The sequence below is a fragment of the Rutilus rutilus genome, assembly GCF_951802725.1.
Source record: "Rutilus rutilus genome assembly, chromosome: 8".
NCBI classification, from domain to species: domain Eukaryota; kingdom Metazoa; phylum Chordata; class Actinopteri; order Cypriniformes; family Leuciscidae; genus Rutilus; species Rutilus rutilus.
Window position 1 is genome coordinate 5,712,617 of NC_140222.1, and position 22,223 is coordinate 5,734,839.

Below are 22,223 nucleotides of genomic sequence, written 5' to 3' on the forward strand. Positions count from 1 at the left end.
AATAGCTCTGGTCTCCGAGAAAAGCTTTTAATCTGTTCGATTGTGATCATATGCAATTAATAAACAGCAATTTACTGACCTTCAGAAAAGTACTTGTGGGTGGAGTTTTCAGGAAGCAATTTATAAAAACTTAGCATTTTCAAGAGCAAAAGTGCATTTATGATTGACACTTCTACATGTCCATTATCTTTACAGTCGTTTGTTCAGTCATTACAAAGAACCAGGTCTCTCACAAACTTTTTTTTTTGCTATACAAAACTTGCATGCAAGAGCCAAACCTAGGCAATTGAACAATAGAAACTTATTTTTGGTTGTATTCATTTATTATTATTAAATTTTTCATAGCTTTCCCAGGGAAATAAACAGTTGAACACAAAGCACAGTTTCACTTCACATTTTATTAGAATCTTTCCTAGACCTACTTCTGCACAGATAAACATTTGCCATCATCAGTATTCAAGCTGTGGTGGGTTATTATTTCATTAAACTTGCCTCTTGTGAAGTTTCTGTGTTAATGCAAAGCAGAAACCCCAGGAACAGAGGAGTACAAATGCCATCGACACACTGTGTCAAGCCTTAGAGCGGCCGTAGGCGTCACTGACAGCTGGGAAACAACAAACGGTGTCGAGTATCAGTCGTGAGACGAGAACAACGGTTGTCACATCAAACGGAAGGGGGGGAAGATGTGCTCGCAACATCGTGAGAGGTTCAAACCTCAGTATGTACTTCATCCCTACAGATTCATGACCTTCGAGGTGTAGCTCGGATTATAAAACATGTTCCAAACAGGTCAAAATGAAAGCAGGATGAAAAAGTTAATTCAGTTAATTCGCAATTAATCAAATTTTTTTTAATGTCTATTTCACGTTTGACTCGTTAACCGCAATAATGTCTTAACTTGGGAAATTTCATGCATTATTTATCCTGCATCTTGGACAATTCTCTGAAATCTTTGGCATGCTAAAGAGATTCTGTCTGGAAAGCGTGTCTCATCCGAGCGTTTGTTTCTAAATGAATCAATCAAGTGGGCGAGCGTTAGAGCAAACTCTTAATGCTATCTGGACGTCAAACCTCCAAGAACCGCCAATGGAGGCCTTCCAAAACAATAATAGCTCAATCTACACATCACAAGACCAAACAACAAAAAGGAGAAAAGAAATCCGAAGCGACAACCAGACCCTTTATTTCAATGTGACATGGCATTGGGTAAGACTCTTGAAGATACACTGAAAAAAGTTCAGCTTTGTGAGCAGGACGTCTAGTATGTACACCTCATCGTGGGTCATGTGACCCGGAGCGCCCCTCAGTAGTCTAAGACCTCTATAGCACCTTGAGAAGGCTGATTGCGTATCTGTTTAACATCACCTATGACTATATGCTTAAATGTACGCCACTTCAATCTCTCGAATAGAAAGGATAAATTCAACTTATTTATTTTTTCATCTTTCAACATTGTTGCAAAGTTTCACCAAAATAAAAAATAAAAATCATAACAACAACGGTAATTATAATAAAAAAACAGACGAGGTGAATAGTTTCCCATATAAACGTCTACCAAGAATGCTACAAAAACAAATCCAATCATCTGGCGCTGAAAAACTTTTTATCGTTGGTTATAATCGATAGAAGAATACATGATGCACGAATCTATCATAACACGTACGTTGGCGCTAACTGAAAACTGTAGCTTCTGATGCTGTCATAGTTGTGATTTTCTTTATACAAATATTAAATCTATATGTGACAAAAGACATTTAAATACTTGTTAAATCCCATGAGCCCTGCTAAAACTTCCTGTGACCCCCTCCCAAACACTTGAGTACAGAGAGAAAAATACCTGAAACTGTACAGATTTAAACTGTGTTTTTGATCAGTGACCGGGTAAAGCATGACGTTTTGGCTTGAGTTAGAAAAATATTTTGCAGTCGTTAGAGAAAAAAAAAAAAAAATCAGGTATAAAGTAAACAGCACAAACAGTAAATGATTATTTCATCTGAAAACTTTCCGTTTAGCACAAGAGGCGGAGAGAGGGATCGTGGAAAGGGGTCCGAAGAATGCGGCGTCCCCCAAGGCTCTGTACTGGGTCCGTTTCGGCTTCAGTCTATAATGACACACATGCGTCCCACATGCACCGTACATGTGTGGGAGACTCAGATTAGCACGACAGCGAATAAATGAAACAAAGACATGCAGTGGATGAATTTAAAGTAAGTTAAGCGTTGACGAATAGCTGCTAGCGCAAAGCGGCGCTTCAATACATCGGCTCAACGCCTTGTTCGTCCTCTTCTGGAGGAAAGTCCGAGTTGAGGAGAGACTCCATGTAGGCGATGTAGCTTGAGCTGTGGGTGTAACTCTCGCTGGGTTCCGGGACAGGAAGTGTGGGCGTTGAGACAGGAAGTGATGCGGGCGGCAAGCAAGGGGGGGTGCTGGTGTTCGGAGTAATACTAGCGGGCAAGAAAGTGGTGATTAATTCAGAAGGTAGCGCTGAGGGCTCGATGGCTAGCGTGGGTGGTGGTGTCGGCAGACGTGGGCGTTTTGCGGCCAGCGGTTCGTCTGACGGTTGGGCCTGAGGTTGTTGTTGGTTCACAGATGCCTGTCGATAAAAAAAATATATGTTTTATGTAGCTCTCAAAATAGCTGCATTGTTAGTAGGGCTGGGACGATAAATCGATGCATCGTGAATCGAGAAATGTTTCTGGATCGATTCCAATTTTTTCCGAATGCGTCGCGATTCTCTCTCGAATCAAATCTGAGTTTAGTTTTTAACAGCAGATGGCACTGCGTGCTCTAGACACAGGCGTAATCTGCTTCTAATGCCATACACACACCACTTTAAACTTCTATAAAATAATCATTCAGGTTGAAGTGAATTACAATTATAATCTCGTGTCACAAAAGCATTCTGAGGTGCAAATACATTCACAGACGAACGCACGAGCGCTCTTCTTCGTGAGCATTTGAGCATGCGGTTAAAAACTAGCCTTAGAGCGCCATCTGCTGTTAAAAACTAGCCTAGAGCGCCATCTGCTGTTAAAAACTAGCTTAGAGCGCCATCTGCTGTTAAAAACTAGCCTTAGAGCGCCATCTGCTGTTAAAAACTAGCCTTAGAGCGCCATCTGCTGTTAAAAACTAGCCTTAGAGCACCATCTGCTGTTAAAAACTAGCCTTAGAGCGCCATCTGCTGTTAAAAACTAGCCTTAGAGTGCCATCTGCTGTTAAAAACTAGCCTTAGAGCGCCATCTGCTGTTAAAAACTAGCCTTAGAGCGCCATCTGCTGTTAAAAACTAAAAACTAGCCTTAGAGCACCATCTGCTGTTAAAAACTAGCCTAGTGCTGTTAAAAACTAGCCTTAGAGTGCCATCTGCTGTTAAAAACTAGCCTTAGAGCGCCATCTGCTGTTAAAAACTAGCCTTAGAGCGCCATCTGCTGTTAAAAACTAGCCTTAGAGCGCCATCTGCTGTTAAAAACTAGCCTTAGAGCACCATCTGCTGTTAAAAACTAGCCTTAGAGCACCATCTGCTGTTAAAAACTAGCCTAGAGCTGTTAAAAACTAGATTAGAGCGCCATCTGCTGTTAAAAACTAGCCTTAGAGCGCCATCTGCTGTTAAAAACTAGCCTTAGAGCGCCATCTGCTGTTAAACACTAAGCTCAGAATCGATTCCAGTGGTTCAGAAAAAATTGGAATCGATCCAGGAATCGCGATGCATCAATATATATTGTCCCAGATCTAATTGTTAGCTTGAAAAACCTCAAGTTTGACAAACATGAAAGCAGTAAATTGTTAAACTTGCACTTTGACTTTAGGTTGATGAATTGTGTGTGCAGAAACATTCGATACTCGGCCTGAAGCGAATTTAAACGCTTACCAGACGAGACAAGACCCTCTTGGGCAGCTCCTGGTTGAGAGAGTGAATCTCACTGCGTTTCAGTAAGATCTGCGTCTCGTCATGAAACTCCACCTGGAAAGAAATGCAGTCAGTTTAGATGCTCCAGATCCTTCACTGCTCTTGGAACCAAATTATATGATGCAATCCAAGCTTGTGTCTCAGCGGCCACCTTACTAACACCCTCGGGAAGCAGTTTTCCAGTTATACAAGTACAGCTCCATCCATGTAATAGAAAAATATCTAAATCTACAAACTGTTGGGCATTTAGCACATTAAATTCAATAATAATTGTGATTTAATTATGTTTCATCTTTCAGGAAGGGACATGAACTGACAATACATAACTCCATGCACCAGGGCTGTCAAAATGGCTGAAAAGCGAAAATCGAATTTCTTTCTTAAATATTAGCAAAATTCTAATTATATTCAAATTCTAAAGGCAATACTTAATTGTCAGAGGTAAAAAGTACTGTATTGTCTCCTATGCCCACAAGAGGGAGCAAGCGAGCGCACTAAGCAATTATAAACCAAATCAAGCATTGCATCTTTTATTGAACTTTTGAAACAACTGTTCTTAAATAAAATATAATTTCCTTAATGTGCATGCATGGAAAATTAGGTTATAATAGTGCATAAAACTGTGTAAGTGCATCAGTAACCTGAGAAAACGCGCTTCAACACACAGCGTAATGAACCACAATCCACTTCTACTCACTACATTACATATTGTTCGTTAAAAACACCAGATGCTCAACTTGATCTGAGCGAGTGCTGAGCGCTTTCTGTTGACAATGTTTTCAGCTGATGAAAACACACACTCAGCTCGGACCGAAGTGCAGGTTTGGTCAAGCATGTCGTTGCACGATTTTTGCCACCAACTGAGAGGGTTTTCGTCAGCAGGAAGCCTTTTCCCGCCATTTTTTAAATTAACAACGCAGCCTCACCACGCTGTACTGGATAAGCTAACAGAAACAAACCGCATCAGTTTCCAGCAAGCAATTTTACGTTTAAAAGACGTCTAATAGCCATCCAAACTCAGCCCAGACGTCTAGGCTAAAACAAGGCCAATTATCGATTTAACAAAGAAATGAAATGAGGGAAGAAATGAAATCAAACACTTTGTAATCACTGTTGACTTTGCTTACATGATGGAATATCATACATCTCGCAAGTTATTTTGGCAAAAACAACATGAAACCAAATTCAAGGTTATTTTGTCTAGAAGTGTGTTACTCATAGCCGGACTCTATCTGGTCTATAGTTAACCTAGACGGTGAAATGAAGGCTATTGGTTGCTGGGTAACGGAATCATAATGGTGTTAAGCCTCTTGACACACCAAAAATTCGAATGCACGTTTTTTTTGTGTGTTTTTTTTTTTGACGAATATTTGAAATTCTAATTTTTATTCGACAGCCCTACCATGCACAGAAATCACTTATGTAATTGCTAAACCTAATGCTATCACAGTTGATAGAGCTGTAAAAACTGCATCTAACCCAAAAAATATTCCTTTACAACTCTTATTTTTGGAACAGAGGAGCAACCAACATAACAAGCTCCGAACTTTCAACCAGTCTGCAATCAACACCCTATTCCAGACCAATTCCCAACAGTTTCAAGACCTGTCAGACTTCCAGACATCCAGTAACAGATCGCCTGGGGTGGTTGGGAGATATTCGGTGCGTCTAGCAAAGGCTAAAGTGACGTCATGGAAGATATCTGTGGTTGTTATGGAGTGTCGTGACTCACACGGATCTGATAAATAATGGAGTCTTGTGGCGGCGGAGAGAATCAAACGGTTCGTTAATGCTGACAGAGGAGTCTCTCAAGAGTTCAGCCGAGCAATGAAACACCGTATCGTGTGTGTGTGTGTGTGTGTCTGGGTTTTAATGAGAAAGAATCTGACGTGAACCAAAACTAGTTCATCCAATGTGTCAAACAATGTGTTAACATAGTTTAGTAAGCCTCATTTTAGAAAACGATTTAGCTTTCTGGTAGTTTCGGAGTCACTTTTCCATTCAAATGTGACCCAAATGTTAGGGAAAAACCATGGTCCCATCCCTGCACAAGAACACAAAAGCACTTCCTGTGACGGAGTGTCGTGTGTACAAGAAATAGCAGATGAATGGCGGTCTATTCTCGTTGTCTGCGGTCCATCACACCTCATAAGATTCATGTACAGACTCCATAAATCCCCCAAGCGGCACATATGCCTAGTCTTCTCATTTTCCCATTAATCTCTCCTCCCTTTTGCTCAAGACGTCAGCGGCTCCTCTGTGCACAAGGAAAGCGAACTTTACACCAAATGTGGACTCATGAAAGACTCGGAAAAGGGCGGGAATCAAGACAAAGTTAACCGAAAGATTTCGTTTCCTAACCTATAAACCGGGCGACACTGTGGCGCTCTATTATTCTATAAATAATGTTTAGTAAATTACAAAACTGAACTCTATTCACATTATTTTAAGTCTCCCTGTGGTGAAAATCCAGCTTTTAATGTTGTTTATGTGTCTATGTGGAGTTTTTAATCTGCTTTAAGTCGACACCATTGCTGAGTATTTCCTCCTTAAAACTGCAGTGAACCAAAGACAGTCTCAAAAACACGCTTTGAAATCGCTGGTGTTTCTGACGTCACAAACTACCTTGTAACCAATCAGATCAACGTGTGATCGTCAACCAGTGGATCTCTGAGCTGAGTGAGTGGGTGGAGGCGGGGCTCATTTGCATATTCATAGAACCGCGCATACTAAATGAGGCAAGGGTGTCGCGTTACATTCAAGCTATTTTAAGGCATGAAGAAAAAGAAAAAACTTTTAAATATGTTGTTTCGGTGATCAAAGATGAGTTTTAAGAGATAACATGATTGACTACAGGGGGACTTTAAATAACTTTACAAAAACCAAACATGAATTAACTGTATTTAAGTAGAAGCCAAACCGATAAAACAAACAAACCAAATTCATTGGATAAATAAATACAAAAATAAATGTAAGTCGTCACAGTTACCTGGTAGGATCGGTGGACGTGTTCCTTGACAAAAGACGCGTTGAGAATGCGTCCGTCGATTGTCTTGACCACCACAATTTCGCCCTGTTCTGGAGGGCCGTTCCGCAGGCAGTCGTGACTCTGAGACAGAAATTAAAGAGACGATAGATCAATGCGATTGGATGAGCCAAATTAATGTGCCAAAGCCAACCATAACAACCTAGAATCAGATTTCAACCAATCAGGACCAGAACTTAAAGGTCCTCTGAAATCAAAATGTAAGTTTTTTCCACGTCCACTATGAATGTGTTAGACTTAAGGTTATGAATAAGCTGTTGTGTTCCAAAACAATGACAAAATTCACATTTAGGAGATATAAGCATTCAAAACACACAGTCGGTCACTTCCGCTAAAATGGATCACGGATTTTTATGACATCACCGCAGACTTCAGCTTCTCATCACATCTTCTGTCCAATCAAAAGCTCTCTAGAATCTAAAGCTCCACCCCCTATGTTATAAATACCACCTGGCCAAAGTGACCGTTATACAATGGCCGTTATAATAATTTGATACAATGGACTTGCTGTGTACATATATGTTTTTAGATTGTACTTATATTTTGAAAATACCTTTGAATTAATACCATGTAATTAATTTATGTAATTACACTGTTGCCCCTTCCCTTACACCTTAACCCACCCTTAAACCGACCCATACCACCAACACCTGTCCCTAACCTTACCCGTATCACACCTCAATAGCAGCAAAAGTTTTACACAATACAACATGAACACAATAAGTACACTGTATTAGTTTTTACATTATTTCTTTATGTAAGTACATAGTACTTAAAGCCACTTCATATAAAGTGGGACCCAAAACGGTTGTAAATCCCAAGATATGTTGAAGAGACTATTTGTTGGTGTGTTTAGCTCACCAGCAGGTTCTCTGGGAAGACGTTATCACAGTAGGAGCCGTCGTCAAAGTTGACTTCGTAGAAGTTCTGCGTGCCGATGCCGGTGATGGTGCAGCGATAAAACCAACCGTTGCTGCTCCTCCCGATGACCTCCTGACCCAGAGACAACTCGCGCGAGCTGCTTTTGACCTGCAACAGAGACAAACCTTCAGTTTGAGGAACACGCGCTCTCATTTAAAGGGATAGTTCACCCAAAAATTTAAATCAGCCCATGATTTACTCGCCCTCAAGTCATCCTAGGTGTATATGACATTCTTCTTTCAGACGAATACAATCAGAGTTATATTAAAACATTTCCTGGCTCTTCCAAGCTTTATAATGGCAGTGAATGGCTGTTTCTGTTTTGAAATCCATAAAAGTGCATCTATCCATCATAAAAGTGCATCTGTCCATCATAAATGAACTCCACACGGCTCCGGGGGGTTAATAAAGGCCCAATCCCAATTCTATTTTATACCCCTTCGCCCACCCCTAACCCTTACCCTTGCCCCTTGAAACAGAGTGGCAAGGCGTAGGGGTGAAAATATTCCCCTAAGAAATGGGACACCACTACTACACCGTTACACGTCATTATACGTCGTTGCTAGCGCCTACGTCACAGGAGATGCGCCAATGTTTATCACAAACTTCCACGATGCCGTCGTCAGCTGTAGTCTTGCTTGAGTTACAGCTATTTTTTTTGCATTTTTCTTCTGAAGTTCGCAGAAAAAAACGGAGATGACGATATCTTCGACGCCTAATGCTGCGTTCACACCAAACGCGAATAGAGCGTCTGGCGCGAGTGATTTCAATGTTAAAGCAACACCAAGCAACTTTTGCTCTCGGGGTCCCCCTACAGTTGGGGAACAGTATTGTCTTCTACTGCGGTCGTAAAATCTGTCATGGTAACACCAGGGGATACACGTGCATTTGTTGACCAGCCGATACCCCCGAACTCTGCAGAAGGAGTTCTCACGTCTGCCTGCGTTGCGTGTGAAATGTCATCATCCCAGGTACAGTGGTATATATTTCAGCATGTCATATGAATATAATTTCATGTGTTTTATTTTTTTCAAATGCCAAAAGATCGCGTAGCTCACGTTTACAAGCCAGCGTCATTATAGTAGCCTATTGGCTACTGTTTTACAGAATGCTAATTCAATTCAATGTTTGTGTGGTAGGTAATAGCCATATATCGTCAATATTATAATATCAAGCTACCATAGATGAATCTGCAAAGTTGAAAAATCGATTTGCATTATAGCCTGAGGCAAGACACTTTCACCAGACAAATAAATAAACAAACATGACTATCAGCCTGCAGTCATTAGGCTACTTAGCCTAAAAGATCATTTTGTCCGATCAAATGTTTTGATCAAATTTTACTTTGTAACGTGTTAAATATGGATATTTTTCTTACACAAACACATCACTTTGCCTCAGAAGGCCTTTATTAACCCCCCGGAGCCTGTGGAGCACTTTTATGATGGATAGATGCACTTTTATGATGGATAGATGCACTTTTATGATGGATAGATGCACTTTTATGATGGACAGATGCACTTTTATGATGGATGGATGCACTTTTATAATGGATAGATGCACTTTTATGATGGATAGATGCACTTTTATGATGGATAGATGCACTTTTATGATGGATGGATGCACTTTTATGATGGATAGATGCACTTTTATGATGGACAGATGCACTTTTATGATGGATAGATGCACTTTTATGATGGATGGATGCACTTTTATGATGGATAGATGCACTTTTATGATGGATGGATGCACTTTTATGATGGATAGATGCACTTTTATGATGGATGGATGCACTTATGACAGATAGATGCACTTTTATAATGGATGGATGCACTTTTATGATGGATGGATGCACTTTTATGATGGATAGATGCACTTTTATGATGGATGGATGCACTTTTATGATGGATAGATGCACTTTTATGATGGATGGATGCACTTTTATGATGGACAGATGCACTTTTATGGACTTCAAAACAGAAACAGCCATTCACTGCCATAATAAAGCTTGGAAGAGCCAGGACATTTTTTAATATAACTCTTGATTGTATTCGTCTGAAAGAAGAATGTCATATACACCTAGGATGACTTGAGGGTGAGTAAATCATGGGCTAATTTTCATTTTTGGGTGAACTATCCCTTTAAGTGTGTTACCAAGGCTACGCACCTTCTGATTGGTATGTTTGTGTTTGTGGCAGGTGACGGACACCACGTACGGCCAATCGGCCGGCTTCATGGCGACTCCGGCGAGGAGGGCACAGGTGACGTGGAAAGATGTGGAGCAGTTGTCCGACGAGCACTGGATACACGCGCCGAAGATCTGCTTAGTCGTCTTGTGGCAGTAGACGCACTTCTGAAAATCGGAACGAGGAAATGTCAATATATAATGTCATTAGCATTACAAATTCCCAGGATAAATAGGATACTCAACTAGATAAAAAAAAAGTTTGTCAAGACACAAACTTAGATGTTGGCTTGAGAAAGCCTGACCGGAAAGTGTGAAGAAGTTTGAAGGTTTTCAGGTTGAAGTAGTTTGAAGTTTAAAAGTTGTTTTAAAGCTTAGAAATACAGTCCGTCAGAAAACAGATAGATAATTGTTAGCATGATTTATCACATTGCTAACATGTGTCTAACCTGATTTAACACTTTGCTAGCAAATTTTAGCATGTTGTTAACATTTTCCTAACATGAATTAGCACAACATTTACGTGATCTAACACACTGTTAGCATGAATGGACACATTGCTAGCACATTTTAACATTGCTAGCAAGTTTCTAGCATGAATGAACACATTGCTAGCATTATTTAACATTGCTACCATGGTACTAGCATCAATTAACACATACCATCTTTCAACGTGTTTGCTAACATGAATTAGCATTAGAATTTATAACATGTTTTAACATGTTGCTAGCATGAATAAGCAAATTTTAAATAGTACATTGCTATCATGTATTATTACGAAAGGTTTACGATAAAGAAGAAAAGAAACAAAATAAGGATAAAAACCAAGAAATGAAAGTGAAACAGAAACAAGCAACAAGTAAACAAACCCCCCCAAAAAAGTGCAAAAGTATAAACAATAAGGTAATGTAAACATCAAAAGTCATTTACAACTCTATTAACTATTGTAGCATGACTAACTGCAGGGTTTTCAATGAGGAAAAGTGATTTTATCCATCAGAAAATGGAGCCTGAGGCGAATGCTAAGTCGATGCTAAACAGATATTTGGCTATTGGTTAACATTATTTTCATGTGTCAGCTGAAAGCGAAAGTCATTTCAAGAGCGCAGCAGCTTACATTTCCATGGAAGATTAGGAAGAGGAACATTTATGAACAGTGAACAACAATAGAAACACCAGAAAGACAGTCGATTTTGACTCAAACGCAGAAATAAGGGCTTATTTTGAGGCAAATGAAGTCAACGAGCAGCCGATTGTTTAAAACACTGTGTAATGCGAATATCCTCTGAATGGAAAACATTTCGGCTCATCTTTCCCTCTTTCTTTGTGTCCGTTCTTCCCCGTCTTTCTCCTCTTCTCCTCCCTTTCCACATAAACCACCTCCAAACACACACACACACACGGCGCACGGACACGGGGATATCGACGGGAATAAAAATTCTTTATTAAATTGTCAATACTTCATTTCAGCTCCCTGTGGCCAAGCGGTCGTAATGTACGACGGCCTTTCGATGCGGCGCCGGCTCGGAAATATTTCATCGGCGGGTGAAAGGCTCTGATTTATCATTCCTCGGGGAATGATCACAAGACAGGCCAACGGACAAGGGAAGGGAAAAAATATGTGATTTACAAGCATCAACCTCTCAGTTATTTATTCATACATCAAGACCTGGCGTCCATTTTGTGTTGCAGTGAGCGAGAAGAGACTTTCTTTTAATCCACGAGAATAAATGTTTGATGTTCATATAAACATTTAAAACAAACTACTGACATCGATTTGCTCCAAAATGGCTCTTTTCCACAAGCTGATGTCAGACGTATGAACAGTACGAGAGGTTTATGAAAAGATTAACTAGAAAAGAAACAAAGGTTATGAAGACAAAATAAACGAAAAGGGTAAAAACTGAAAAAAAAAGCACAAACAAAAAGTGAAAGGAATAAATAAAGAGAACAAACTGGCGAATGAGCGAAAAAAAATTAAAAAATGGAACGAACAAAAGTAGAAGCCAAACATAACGAAACAACTAAATGAAAAAGAATGGAAAAAAAAGTACAAAAGAAAAAGTAAGAGCGAACAAAAGAAACGAAACAGAAAAAAAATAAACACAAGTAGAAAAGAAATAAAACAAACAGCAAAAGAAACAATGAATGAAAGAAAAAACTAAGAGTGAACAAAAGAAACGAAACAGAAAAAAACAAAAGTAGAAAAAGAAAACAAACTGCAAAAGAAAAAGAATGAAACAAAAAAGCAAAAACAAAAGAAAGAGTGAACAACAGAAACAGAAAAGTAGAAAAGAACAAAAATGAAAGAAAAACAGTAAAAAAAATAAAAAAAATTAAGGAAAAAGAAAAAAGAAACAGAAATAACACACAAAAGTAGAAAACAAAGAGCAAAAGAAACAAAGAATGAATGAAAAAAGCACAAATGAAAGATTGAAAGCTGGAACAAAAGAAACATATGAGCACATATGAACGAGCGTTTTTTTTGCCTCATCATGTGGTGAACGACACCAGAGGAGATGATGTCACTCATGGTTTGTGTTCTGTGTTTGAGCAGCGCTGGTGTGTGTGCGTGTGTGTTCAGATGGAGAAACCTGCCTATATAATCAATGCACTTCATTTAGCACAGCAGAGGAACGACACCTGATTATTCAGCCGTTCCACATCATTAATAATGCATCATTCCCTCCGAGAAAGAGAGAGAGGAACAACTCAAGAACAAGACAACTGAACAAAAGAAACAAAAATACAATGAACAACACAAAAGAAACTAAATAATGATCATAAGGGCAAAAAAAACAAAGCACAAATGAAAGAACAAACGAATAAGAAACAGAGAACAAACGTATGAGCAAATATGAATTAATGAAAACAAACAAAAGTAGAAAAATACCAATGAAAAAAGAAACAAAGAACAAACTAATAAGAAACAGAAAGAACAAACAAAAAAGCATTAACTAACTAAACTAAAATGTGAACAAAAATAAAATAAAAAAATAATGGAAGAAATAAAGTATGAAAAAGGCAAAAAAGCAAGAAATAAACACATTAGGAATGAACAAAAGAAAAAACGAAAGAAACAGTGAAGATAAAAAAAGAAGGTAAAACAAACAAAAGTAAATGAAAGAAAAGCATAAAATAAAAAAATGTGAGAAAACAAACACAAACGACAGGCCAATAATAAACAGAAAGAATAACTGAAAACAACAGCAGAAAATTAATGAAACTAATATATGAACAAAAAAGAACAAAAAAATAAACGAAAAAGGCAAAAGCAAAACACAGAATGAAAGAAACAGACAACAAACGAATGAGAGAAAAATTAAGTAAAACAAACAAAAGTAGAAGCCAAACAGAAAAAATACCAACGAAAGAATGAATGAAAGAAATAAACAATGAAAAAAGAAGAAAAATACCAACAAATAAGAAACAAAACAAAAAAGTGGAAAATAAAACAAAATAAACAACAAAACAAATAAAACTACCAGCAAAAGAATGAAAGAAACAAATGTGAGAAAACAAACACAAACGAAAGGCCAATAAGAAACAGAAAGAACTGAAAACATCAGAAAATGAATGAAACTAATATATAAAAAAAAAAAAAAAAATAACGAAAAAAAAAAAATAACGAAAAATAAAAGCACAAAGGTTAGAATGAAAAAAAAAAAAAAATCACAAATCAATGGATGCGCAACGAACGACAGAACGGAAAAGTATAAAACAAAGCAAAAAAAATAAAATAAACTGAATGTACAAAAGAGAAGCCTCTATTTCCCCCGTGTGTTTATGTACAGTGATCTGGACAGTCACTCACCAGACTCTTCCTGGTGTCGGGAACAGAGGTCACGTCCACAGGCTCTCGCTCCACAGCGCTGACGAAACGAGCCTCGGCCACAGCCACAGCACAGATCACGTGAACCCACCTGACCACACGAGACAAACGTTCGTTTTACATCTAACCACACGAGACAAACGTTCGTTTTACATCTAACCACACGAGACAAACGTTCGTTTTACATCTAACCACACGAGACAAACGTTCGTTTTACATCTAACCACACGAGACAAACGTTCGTTTTACATCTAACCACACGAGACAAACGTTCGTTTTACATCTAACCACACGAGACAAACGTTCGCTTCACATCTAACCACTAGGGGTGGAACGGTACGTGTATTCGTATTGAACCGAAACGGTACGGGCGTCACGGTTCGGTGCTTAAATTTACACGGAGAATTCACGGTATAAAAATAAATAAAACTTGCGTGCAAATTAATGAATGTAATGCAGAACTACTGTTAGATACACGGGTTATTTAGGGACACCTAATCTGTAGCCCCGCCTTAGCTCTGAAGCAGGCTGCGATGTAAAGATTGCAATGCTGGAATAAATAATTATATATACAGTGGGTATGGAAAGTATTCAGACCCCCTTAAATTTTTCACTCTTTGTTATATTGCAAGTTCATTTTTTTTCCTCATTATTGTACACACAGCACCCCATATTGACATTTTTGCACATTTATTAAAAAAGAAAAACTGAAATATCACATGGTCCTAAGTATTCAGACCCTTTGCTGTGACACTCATATATTTAACTCAGGTGCTGTCCATTTCTTCTGATCATCCTTGAGATGGTTCTACACCTTCATTTGAGTCCAGCTGTGTTTGATTATACTGATTGGACTTGATTAGGAAAGCCACACACCTGTCTATATAAGACCTTACAGCTCACAGTGCATGTCAGAGCAAATGAGAATCATGAGGTCAAAGGAACTGCCTGAAGAGCTCAGAGACAGAATTGTGGCAAGGCACAGATCTGGCCAAGGTTACAAAAACAATTCTGCTGCACTTAAGGTTCCTAAGAGCACAGTGGCCTCCATAATCCTTAAATGGAAGACGTGTGGGACGACCAGAACCCTTCCTAGAGCTGGCCGTCCGGCAAAACTGAGCTATCGGGGGAGAAGAGCCTTGGTGAGAGAGGTAAAGAAGAACCCAAAGATCACTGTGGCTGAGCTCCAGAGATGCAGTCGGGAGATGGGAGAAAGTTGTAGTAAGTCAACCATCACTGCAGCCATCCACCAGTCAGGGCTTTATGGCAGAGTGGCCCGACGGAAGCCTCTCCTCAGTGCAAGACACATGAAAGCACACTGAAGGACTCCAAGATGGTGATAAATAAGATTCTCTGGTCTGATGAGACCAAGATAGAACTTTTTGGCCTTAATTCTAAGCGGTATGTGTGGAGAAAACCAGGCACTGCTCATCACCTGTCCAATACAGTCTCATGTGAAGCATGGTGGTGGCAGCATCATGCTGTGGGGGTGTTTTTCAGCTGCAGGAACAGGACGACTGGTTGCAATCGAGGGAAAGATGAATGCGGCCGAGTACAGGGATATCCTGGACGAAAACCTTCTCCAGAGTGCTCTGGACCTCAGACTGGGCCGAAGGTTCACCTTCCAACAAGACAATGACCCTAAGCACACAGCTAAAATAACGAAGGAGTGGCTTCACAACAACTCCGTGACTGTTCTTGAATGGCCCAGCCAGAGCCCTGACTTAAACCCAATTGAGCATCTCTGGAGAGACCTGAAAATGGCTGTCCACCAACGTTTACCATCCAACCTGACAGAACTGGAGAGGATCTGCGAGGAGGAATGGCAGAGGATACCCAAATCCAGGTGTGAAAAACTTATGGCTGTATTGACTCATGGCTGTATTAGATCAAAAGGGTGCTTCTACTAAATACTGAGCAAAGGGTCTGAATACTTAGGACCATGTGATATTTCAGGTTTTCTTTTTTAATAAATGTGCAAAAATGTCAACAATTCTGTGTTTTTCTGTCAATATGGGGTGCTGTGTGTACAATAATGAGGGAAAAAAAGAACTTAAATGATTTTAGCAAATGGCTGCAATATAACAAAGAGTAAAAAATTTAAGGGGGTCTGAATACTTACCGTATCCACTGTATATATAGAGAGAGAGAGAGAGAGAGAGACCCACGCGATCGAAGAGTGGAAACATAAAAACATACTCCGTCATTTTTTTTATACAGGACATCGTTCAAACTGCAAAGTGTTTAAGTTACTGTCAATTAAAATTTTAAGGAAAACAAATATATTAATCTGAAATTTTCAATTAATTCAGGTACAATTACCAAACATATCTCAAGGTCTTTTTGTCTTTTTATTAATCTAATTAATAAACTAATTATATAAAACTATTGTCAGTGCACTACAAATAAACTGGTTCTATGCCTTTACTTTATTAATAAAACTTATTTAAAAAATACAAGGCTTAAGTAATTTATTTTCCTTCGGTAGTCCAGCCTGAGACATGCGCAAGCCTTCAGCATTTCTGTTTTGCTTTTCCCTCCATTGTACCGAACTCGTACCGAACCGTGCTGTCTGAACCGAGGTATGAACCGAACCGTGACTTCTGTGTACCGGTCCACCCCTACTAACCACACAAAACAAACATTCACTTTACATCGACTGTTTGTTTAGAAAATAAGCGTTAAAGGGTTAGTTCACCCAAAAATGAAAGTTCTGTCAGTAATTACTCTCCCTCCTGTTGTTCCAACCCCATAAGACTTTTGTTCATCTTCTGAACACAAATTAAGATATTTCTGATTAAATCTGAGAGCTGGCTCACTCCTCCATAGGCTTCTCTGTAATTGAAACTTGCCGGCCCAGAAAAGTTAGTAAAGACAATGTTTAAAATAGTCCAAGTGACTACAGTGGCTCAACCTTAAGTTTATGAAGCGACGAGAACACTTTTAGTGCGAAAACCCCCCCAAAAAATAACGACTTTATTCAACTCTTCATGTTCTTCTGTGTAGACATTGATTACCTAGAAGCCTATGGAGGAGTGAGACAGCTCTCAGATTTAATCAAAAATATCTTAATCTGTGTTCTGAAGATGAACGAAAGTCTTACGGGGTTGGAACAACATGAGGGAGAGTAATTACTGACAGAGTTTTCATTTTTGGGTGAACTAACTCTTTAACAGATGCCTCGTAATAGAGTTTAAGATATTAGACCTGTCATCTGTGGTTTTCTTCAAAGCTCCTCCTCTTAAACTGCACAAACAGCAGGCCTGCAACCAAGAAAACAATAATCAACGCAACGTTTTAACGCAACAATAAATGCGTGAAAAGTGTTCAACACTTACGGCTGTCCACTCCATCGAGGTACATCGAGAACACATCCAGCCTTCCTGTTTCGTCTCGGGATTGACTCCGTAACAACCTGACGGAAAAGGAAACCGAAACTTTTCATTAAACTGATTCACCAGTGAACGTTATTTTCAAAGATACAACGGTTTCTATTAAAAAACATCTTTCTCCAACATAGTTTGATACAAAAAGAATGAACAAAGAGTTCACAGGGTGTCTACAGATATAAACAAGTTAAATTTAAGACTTTTTAAGACCTTTTTAATGCCACTTTGAATGAAATTTAAGACCAAACCTGTGATGGAAATACACATTATATTACATGCATATATGTAATATTTAACCTAAGTAATTGAAATAATTTAATATTCACTACTTGTTTATTGAACTAAAATCAATGTAACATTTGCAATCGTGAGAATATTCAGCAAAATAGCTCCAGTCACGTTATGCTACTTAACTATATCACATGTTATAAATAAAAAACTCAACATTTTGAATTTTTACCTTAGTAAAAATTACTCCTTCTGGGAGTTTTTTTGTTTTGTTTGCCGTATTTGTTTTGATTTCTTTCTATAAAATCTATCACAGAGACAAGCAGCGTTACCAGAAAAGGCCTACATTATCATTATCAATAGCTGTTTATGTAATAAAATCTGAATCATTCTCGCGATTCGATGCTTCACTGGTTATTTGATGGACATTAGGTTTAGCGGTAACGTGACCAGAAATATTTAAGACCTATCGAATCTGAATTTAAGACATTTTAATACTTTTTAAGGCCTTTTATTAGGAAAACTTTATTTAAGACATTTTAAGACTTTTTAAGGACCCGCGGCCACCCTGGTTCAAATTAAGAACAAAAGACAGTAAAAAAAAGAAGAAACGAACGTAAAAATTGCCACAAAAAAAAAAAAAAAAAAGACAACAAAATTAAACAATCGACAAATGAAACTAGAAACAGACCGAACAAACAATTACACAAACTAAATCAAGTAAAAAAGAAATCGTGTGGCGGTCAAAAATGACTGAAATGTTTTATTTCAATGCACTATATTTCAGTTCGACAATGTTTTTTTTATTTAATATTTTGTACTTTTAGGGGATTTTATAGTAGTAAATTATATTTATGGAATAGTTATGATCCATTTATTACTTGTTAATCACTTTTTGCACAGAGACCTGAAACTTAAATTTCAAACTCTGGATAATGCATGTATGTATTTAAGAAATATTTGCATGTATATATACTCTATATGTATTTATATATAATTTAGATTATATATAAATATAAATATTCCATATATAAATAACAAATTTTTCTTAAATATATACATGTATGTGTGTGTATTTATATATACAAACTAATTATACACAGTACAGTACACACACATACATCATGTAAACACAAAACTTCTATTTTAGATGCGATTAATCGCTGCCCAGCACTACAAAAAACATCAAATTGAAACTTCACGTTGAAATAAGTCATAAGAATGTGTTACGATGGACATTTCAAGTCTCTTTTACACCTTTTACATTTCCAACCAATTACACAAGCTGTACGCAACCTGAAACCTTCCCATTTGAAACTGAAGGATGACGTTCACACGAGTAGCGTTGTCGTCTGAAGGTGTGTGTGTGTGTGTCGCCGCGCGGTGTTCAAGAACCCGCTGTTTCCTGTAATTACACCCTTCGATCGCAAGGCACAGGAATGGACTGTGATTATTGTGCGCGCGATCGCTTTAGAAGAAACGCTCCAGCTGGAGGTGAAAGCTCACACAAACGGAAAGCCCGTTTTGACATGCTGTCATTTCCCCCTCGTCCTCGTCTTATCGAAATCACCAGCTTTCAGCGGCTGTGCCCCCCTCATCCGCGCAGGTAAACACCAGCAGCGGGAAGCACGCGTTCAAGCCCGGCTCGAGCCATAATGGCCTCCGCCACGGCACACGGGACACAAACACAGCCTCCGGGCATTAGTTTAATATGCAACACGCACACACGCGCAAACACGCGCTTATACACGTTCGGGAAAGTCATTTTCATAACCGCTGGAGGAATGTTTGTGAGTTCAAGCGCTTACGAAACCAGGCTAGCAGAAAATAGCATCAAGAAATGAGGAGGCAACGACAGCACAACTAACAAGCTGTCTTTCACTTCACGAGCTGTTCAAGGCTTTGGAAAGCAAACAAGCTGGAGGTGTTGCTGCTGTTGTTGTTTTTGTAGTCTTTTCTTCCCCCCTAGCACGGTTCAACCATTTAGGACGGCGGCTCGTTTCACTTCACGGCCTGTTCTTCGTGGCTTTGGAAGGCAAACAAGCTAGAGATGTTTAGGGTTGGGTATCGAGAGCGATTTCCAAGAACCGTGGATTCGATAAGACGAGCGCATTTCGAGTCCTCTGTGTGCATTTTAATACGACTTTAAACCATTCAAGCACAAGAAGACCCGCGCGCTGTGCTCACATCCACAATGGCGCGTGCACAGAAAGCCGCCTCTCATACTGAATAGTAGGGCTGGGACGATACACCTATCTCCCGATTAGATACCATCACGAAACTTGGGTGCCGATACGATATGCATTGCGATTTTTTTAAGTATTGCGATTCTACAAGTATTTTTTTAACACTAGACCACCGGGAAAAGTTAAATCATTCACTTCTACGGACTGTACATGATGTATAAGATGAGTCATATTTACAAAAACAAATCATCACATCTTTCCGAGTGTTATTTCAGAAGCATCATACGGTACTACATTCTCTTTAATAAACGATTCAATATCAAATACATGTTTTAATAGTCACTTGTCGCCACCTAGTGGTGAAACAATGTAAATGCGTTATTTTAAGCGTCAAGTTTCTATCAAAAGCTGATTTTGATCGCTATCGTAGAACATAAGTGTTCATATTTGAACTTTAAACGTTTATCTAAGTACTTCTATGATCATTTTAACTATTGTATCACAGAAATAATGATACTATGAGGTTGAAAAGAGTGTTTGTGAAGCCGTTTCATGACGACTTTTGAATGTCGCGATATGATTTTGTCACAGTTTAATAGACAGACGAATTGAAAGATCGCGTGGGTGTTTGAATGGAGATCACATCGTGCAGCTCTATTGTCTTATCTCTCTCAGCGTATGAGCAGTCTTTCAGTCTCACGACTCTTCCACGCGTCCACTCTGGATATTACGTCACTCAACACTCATAGATAACGACACATTTCATCCTCTGTTGGAACGAAAGTGGCTAACTTCTGTCAACCTCGTCCACAAGCAAGGACAAAAATAAAGCAATGAATCTGAATTAATATCGATTCTTTTCTTGTTCTCATTTGTAAGTCGCTTTGGATAAAAGCGTCTGCTAAATGACTAAATGTAATAAGAATAAACAATGCTTTCACTAAGTAACACAGTAACTGTAGGACATTTAAAATAACTGATGCAGAAATATATAGAGCGTCACATATATCAGCCATTTTAATCAAGCGTGGGTCATCAGGTGAGATTTACGAGCCAGAAACACCTGTTTTATAAGCTGTGCTTCTTTACAGAAAGCTTGAAAGGAGGCGACAGAAACGGCGTGTGTATGAAACAGCGACAGCTTTAATTAGTTTGACAGAGTGAAAACAGAGTGACGGTAAACTGATTAGTGCATCTAAAAGCAGACTAATATACGGCGGCTCATCCCAGAGCCATCACAGACTGCTTCACGCTCAGAGGATCCAACTTAAATACGAGCCGACATACGGCGAGTCGAACTTTCCAATCCGACGACTCTGGAGAGCATCCAAGCGAAACGCTCGTGTTATTCATAATAAATATAATAAGATATATCACGGCCGAATGCTTCAGGAAAACACAGAAACAATCAGGCAAAAGTTGAAGTGAAATAGTTTCATCTCAACTGTCATTTTCGTTTAAACGGGCCAATCAGAGCGCGGCGTCGCTCACACACACACACACGCACACAAACATTCTAATTGGCTACGCGGCTTAGACTCGCGCCGAAGAGAAACAAACCACTTTTGCCGTGTGTGTTTTCCTCTTCTGGAGTTTTTTTTGCCTCTCTAAATAAATAACAGCGCTGGAGTTCAGCCTGACTGACGGTAAATTGGCTGGAGTGACGTCCGGGTCTCCGTAAGAGGCTCTCGAGGGCCCGGCGACGAGATAAAGAGACAATCAAGGCCGTTGATTAGCACACACTCCTGACTGACAGACAGAAATATGTGGATAGGCGTGAAGGCTGAAGATACAAATGTGATTTTGAAGTGAACTACTTCTTGTTTTAGAGAACAATGCAACACTAATATTATCTATCTGAAAATGTACTGTTCATTTATTCAAATTATCTAGTGCACATTTCTTTCAGGGAAAAATGTGGCGATTTGACAAATTAATTAATTGCATCATAATATTCTGAAGTGTTGGATATATACACAATATACACCTTGTTACAGAACAACTGAAAGGTCATTATTATATAAATATGTATATATATATTTTTTCATATTACTATGTTCTAAAAATAGATTCAGCATAATATTTTACAGGAAAGAACGAAAGGAAGTTTTCACTCATCGAACAAAAAAACAAAAAAATTACCCAAAAATAAACAAATAATGCATTATATTATATTATTTATTTTACAGAATTTATGTTATACATTTAATTTATATTTTATATCATTTTTTGTTTACAGAAAAAAATGAAAGGTCTGTTTAGTCTCTCCAATATAGAAAATGTATAAAAAAAACTAAAAGAATAATAATACAAATATATTTATTATTATTGTTATTATTTCTACTTATATTACATGAATTTTATGTTTGGCATTAATTTTTACAGGAAAATGTTTTGAATCTTTTGTATATATACATATTGTTATATGTAAGAAAAAAAAGGGGTTGTCTGAGTTGTTTTAATAAAAAAATAATAATAAACAACAAATTAATTAGTTATTAACAAATAATAATAAATACAATTCATTATTA

At 38.4% G+C, this 22,223-nt stretch overlaps 1 protein-coding gene across 1 annotated transcript in view; it reads right to left on the reverse strand.

Annotated features, from left to right (window-relative positions):
- Positions 1-378: 378 nt before the first annotated feature.
- The window catches only part of kdm4b (lysine (K)-specific demethylase 4B), a 65,170-nt gene continuing 43,325 nt past the window's right edge, over positions 379-22,223 (reverse strand). Inside the window, exons 15-22 of the mRNA XM_084417252.1 lie at positions 17,228-17,304; positions 17,097-17,152; positions 13,872-13,980; positions 10,040-10,225; positions 7,813-7,980; positions 6,895-7,014; positions 3,867-3,959; positions 379-2,593 (exon numbers count right to left, since the gene is read on the reverse strand). Of these exons, the coding sequence (XP_084273378.1) occupies positions 2,252-2,593; positions 3,867-3,959; positions 6,895-7,014; positions 7,813-7,980; positions 10,040-10,225; positions 13,872-13,980; positions 17,097-17,152; positions 17,228-17,304 (1,151 nt within the window). The 3' untranslated portion in view covers positions 379-2,251. The remainder of the gene's footprint in view (positions 2,594-3,866; positions 3,960-6,894; positions 7,015-7,812; positions 7,981-10,039; positions 10,226-13,871; positions 13,981-17,096; positions 17,153-17,227; positions 17,305-22,223) is intronic.